The sequence below is a fragment of the Amblyraja radiata genome, unplaced genomic scaffold (assembly GCF_010909765.2).
Source record: "Amblyraja radiata isolate CabotCenter1 unplaced genomic scaffold, sAmbRad1.1.pri scaffold_1310_ctg1, whole genome shotgun sequence".
NCBI classification, from domain to species: domain Eukaryota; kingdom Metazoa; phylum Chordata; class Chondrichthyes; order Rajiformes; family Rajidae; genus Amblyraja; species Amblyraja radiata.
Genome location: NW_022630492.1, coordinates 1 through 4,641, shown reverse-complemented (window position 1 = coordinate 4,641; position 4,641 = coordinate 1). Strand labels below are relative to the sequence as shown.

General features: G+C 56.6%; 1 protein-coding gene across 1 annotated transcript; it reads left to right on the top strand.

Annotated features, from left to right (window-relative positions):
• Window positions 1–762: 762 nt before the first annotated feature.
• Window positions 763–4,608, top strand: LOC116969832 (arf-GAP with Rho-GAP domain, ANK repeat and PH domain-containing protein 1-like; the record flags this gene model as incomplete). The annotated part of the gene is made up of 4 exons (XM_033016613.1): window positions 763–889; window positions 1,530–1,647; window positions 3,616–3,729; window positions 4,472–4,608. Coding segments are annotated over exons 2-4 (357 nt in total), but the record flags the coding sequence as incomplete, so codon positions are not given.
• Window positions 4,609–4,641: the final 33 nt, after the last annotated feature.

Genomic DNA, 4,641 nt, shown 5'->3' with positions numbered 1-4,641 from the left:
CTGGGGTGATGTTGGGGTCAGACTGTCTAGGGGTCAGGCCGGGGTGATGTTGGGGTCAGACTGTCTAGGATCATGTTGGGGTCAGACTGTCTGGGGTCATGTTGGGGTCAGACTGTCTGGGGGTCAGGCCGGGGTGATGTTGGGGTCAGACTGTCTAGGGGTTAGGCCGGGGTGATGTTGGGGTCAGACTGTCTAGGGGTCAGGCCGGGGTGATGTTGGGGTCAGACTGTCTGGGGGTCAGGCCGGGGTGATGTTAGGGTCAGACTGTCTAGGGGTCAGGCCGGGGTGATGTTGGGGTCAGACTGTCTGGGGGTCAGGCTGGGGTGGTGTCGGGGTCAGACTGTCTAGGGGTCATGTTGGGGTCAGACTGTCTAGGGGTCATGTTGGGGTCAGACTGTCTGGGGGTCATGTTGGGGTCAGACTGTCTGGGGGTCAGGCCGGGGTGATGTTGGGGTCAGACTGTCTAGGGGTCAGGCCGGGGTGATGTTGGGGTCAGACTGTCTAGGGGTCAGGCCGGGGTGATGTTGGGGTCAGACTGTCTAGGGGTCATGTTGGGGTCAGACTGTCTAGGGGTCATGTTGGGGTCAGACTGTCTGGGGGTCATGTTGGGGTCAGACTGTCTAGGGGTCAGGCCGGGGTGATGTTGGGGTCAGACTGTCTGGGGGTCAGGCCAGGGTGATGTTGGGGTAGACTGTCTGGGGGTCAGGCCGGGGTCATGTTGGGGTCAGACTGTCTAGGATCATGTTAGGGTCAGACTGTCCGGGGTCATGTTGGGGTGAGATTGTCTAGGGGTGATGGTTACTCCCTGTGCCCCACACAGAACGCCGGGGACTTCATCTGCACCGTGTACCTGGAGGAGAAGAAGGCCGACTGTGAGCTGAGCCTAAAGGTGAGCCTGGGGTCAGAGGTCCTGACCCCCCCGACCCCCGTTGAACCCCTCAGGCCATTCACCCCTCGCGCTCCTGCCCCATCAGCCATGATCATATTGAATGGCGGTGCAGGCTCGAAGGGCCGAATGGCCTACTCCTGCACCTAATTTCTATGTTTCTATGTTTCTATGTCAGCGCGGGAAACAGGCCCTTCGGCCCGTCGGGTCCACTCCGGTTCTACGTCATCCAACCGCCTCATTCACTCCCGACTCGGTTTCTACCGAAGCCAATTAACCTACAAACCCGCGCGTCTTTGGAGGGGGGGGGGAAAACCGGAGCACCCGGAGAAAACCCACGCGGGTCACGGGGAGAACGTGCAAACTCCGCGCAGACAGCACCCGAGGTCAGGATCGAACCCGGGTCTCTGGCGCCGTGAGGCAGCAACTCTACCGCTGCGACACCGTGGCCGGCCTTTATCCTGAGCCTCTGTCCCTGGGGAAACACCAGCGCTTTGTGCAGCCCCGCACGCAGCTGAAGAGTTTTGATTCAATGAGAAGACTTCCTGTTCTCTTTCTCAATTCTTCTTGTTTTCTCTCTCTCTCCCTGTCTCCCCCCCTCTCGCCCCCTCCCCCTCTCTCTCCCCCCCCCTCTCTCCCCCAGGTACCGGCCACGATGACAGCCCAGGAGCTGACCAACGATGTCCTCTACCTGCGTAAGTTGGTAACGAAGGAACGAGACAACTGGTGCTGCTTCGAGGTGATCGACAAGGAGGAGATGGGTGAGTGTTTTTGCCTTATTCCCCCTTTCCTTTCTTGTTTTTGTTCAGTTTAGAGATACAGCGCGGAAACAGGCCCTTCGGCCCACCGAGTCCGTGCCGACCAGCGATCCCCGCACACTGACACTACCCTACACACACACTAGGGACAATTTTACATTGATCACCCAAGCCAATTGACCTACAAACCCGCACGTCTTTGGAGTGTGGGAGGAAACCGGAGCGCCCGGAGAAAACCCACGCAGGTCACGGGGAGAACGTGCAAACTCCGTACAGACAGCACCCGTAGAGGGCGGTGGAGGCAGGTTCTCTGGATGCTTTCAAGAGAGAGCTAGATGGGGCTCTTAAAAATAGAGAAGGCAGGAACGGGGTACTGATTGTGGATGATCAGCCATGATCACATTGAATGGCTCGAGGGGCTGTGGCCTACTCCTGCACCTGTTGTCTATTGTCTATAACTAGTATTGGAACTAACAGTGGAACGTCTGCAGTTCCATCTTGAAAGAATGGGTCGACTGGGCTTGTATTCACTGGAATTTAGGGTGAGAGGGAATCTTATAGAAAAATATAACATTCTTAAGGGATTGGACAGGCTAGATGCAGAAACAATGTTCCCCATGTTGGGGGAGTCCAGAACCAGGGGTCACACAGTTTAAGAATAAGAGGTCGGCCATTTAGGACTGAGATGAGGAAAAATGTTTCCACCCAGAGAGTTGTGAATCTGTGGAATTCTCTGCTGCAGAAGGCAGTGGAGGCCGATTCACTGGATGTATTCAAGAGAGAGTTAGATTTAGCTCTTAGGGTTAACGGAATCAAGGGATATGGGGAGAAGGCAGGAACGGGGTACTGATTGGGGATGATCAGCCATGATCATATTGAATGGCGGTGCTGGCTCGAAGGGCCGAATGGCCTACTCCTGCACCTATTTTCCATGTTTCTATGTCTGGTCTGCTGTCGATGCCTTCCATAGTAGGGAGTGGTGTGGTGGTGCTCAGTGGCTCCACCCCCAGGGTCTGCCATGTACTGCAGTCTGGCACTGCTTGATGTTAGAAGAAGGAACTGCAGATGCTAGTTTACACTGAAGATGGACGCAAATAGACAACAGGTGCAGGAGTAGGCCACTCGGCCCTTCGAGCCAGCACTGCCATTCAATGTGATCATGGCTGATGATCCCCAATCAGTACCCCGTTCCTGCCTTCTCCCCATATCCCCTGACTCCGCTATCTTTAAGAGCCCTATCTAGCTCTCTCTTGAAAGTATCCAGAGAACCGGCCTCCACCTCCCTCTGAGGCAGAGAATTCCACACTCACAACTCTCTGTGTGAAGAAGTGTTTCCTCGTCTCGGTTCTAAATGGCTTACCCCTTATTCTTAAACTGTGTCGCCCCTGGTTCTGGACTCCCCCAACATCGGGAACATGTTTCCTGCCTCTAGCGTGTCCAAACCTTTAACAATCTTATATGTTTCAATGAGATCTCCTCTCATCCGTCTAAACTCCAGAGTGTACAAGCCCAGCCGCTCCATTCTCTCAGCATATGACAGTCCCGCCATCCCGGGAATTAACCTGGTGAACCTACGCTGCACTCCCTCAATAGCAAGAACGTCCTTCAAGAATGAGAAGGAGGGGTGGTGGTGGTGGTGGTGTCGGCGGTCAGCGAAGGTACGGAGGTCGGACAGCTGGCCGGGCTGCCGAGCGACCGACGGGGCCACGGGCGAGGGGCTGGTGCTGCTGCTGCTGCTGCTGCTGCTGCACTCCACGGGCTGCACTACGGGGATGGATGAGAGATGGAGGGCGAGGCAGGGGGCCGACCCCGACAGTCCCCTCGACCCGAGTAGTAGCGGTCAAATATGGGACAAGGGCGCTCCCGTGTACGGGACAAACCAGTGTAGCCCCAATATATACGGGATGTCCCGGCTAATACGGGACCGTTGGCGACTGTCGCGGGACTGACGGAGCTGGTCTCTTCCCACAGAGCGGCCTCTGCACCACACAGAGAAGGTGCTGCCCATCCTGCACGCACTAGCCACCGACAGCTACGTGGTGGTGAAGAGGAACACTGCACTCGACAACATGCTGATGTACCTGGGTACGTAGACTCACCCCTCCCCCTTTCCCTCCTCCTTCCTGGGTGTCTCTGTCTCCCCCCCTCCCTCTCTCTCTCCCTCTCTCTCGCCCCCTCTCTCTCTCTCTCCCCCTCTCCCTCTCTCTCTCCCTCTCTCCCCCCTCTTTCTCTCCCTCTCTTATCCCTACCCGTCTCTCTCCCCCTCTCTCTGTCTCCATCTCATCCATCCCCCTCCATCTCTCTCTCCCTCTCTCTGTCTGTCTCCCTCTCCACCCTCTCCCTCTCTCTCTCTCTCCCCCCCTCTCTCTCCCCTATCTCTCTCTCTCTCTCTCTCTCTCTTTCTCCCTCTCTCTGTCTCTCTGTCTCTCTCTCTCTCTCTCTTTCTCTCTCTATGTCTCTCTTTCCCTCTTTCTCTCTCTGTCTGTCTGTCTCTGTCTCTTCTCTCTCTCTCTGTTTCTCTGTCTCTCTCTCTCCATCTCTTTCTCTCTCCCCTCCCCACTCGCACCCTCTCTCTCTCTCTCCACTCCCCGCTCTCTCTCTCCCCCTCTCTCTCCTCTCCCCACTCTCCTCCTCTCTCTCCCCCTCTCTCTCTATCTCCACTCCCCGCTCTCACAAACTCTCTCTCTCTCTCTCTCTCTCCACTCCCCACTCTCCTCCTCTCTCTCCCTCTCTCTCTCTCCACTCCCCACTCTCCTCCTCTCTCTCCCTCTCTCTCTCTCCACTCCCCGCTCTCACACACTCTCTCTCTCCCCGCGCTCGCTGTCAGGCAGTAAAGTTGCGGACCAGAAGCACGGCATGGTGAAGTTCCGTGAGGAGAGGAAGCTGGGCCTGGGGACGGGCAGCTTCAGTGATCGCTACTTCATGCTGACCAACCAAACACTACGCCTCTTCAAAGAAGTCAGGGTGAGTCAGTCATCCTGGGGAGAGAGGGGGGGG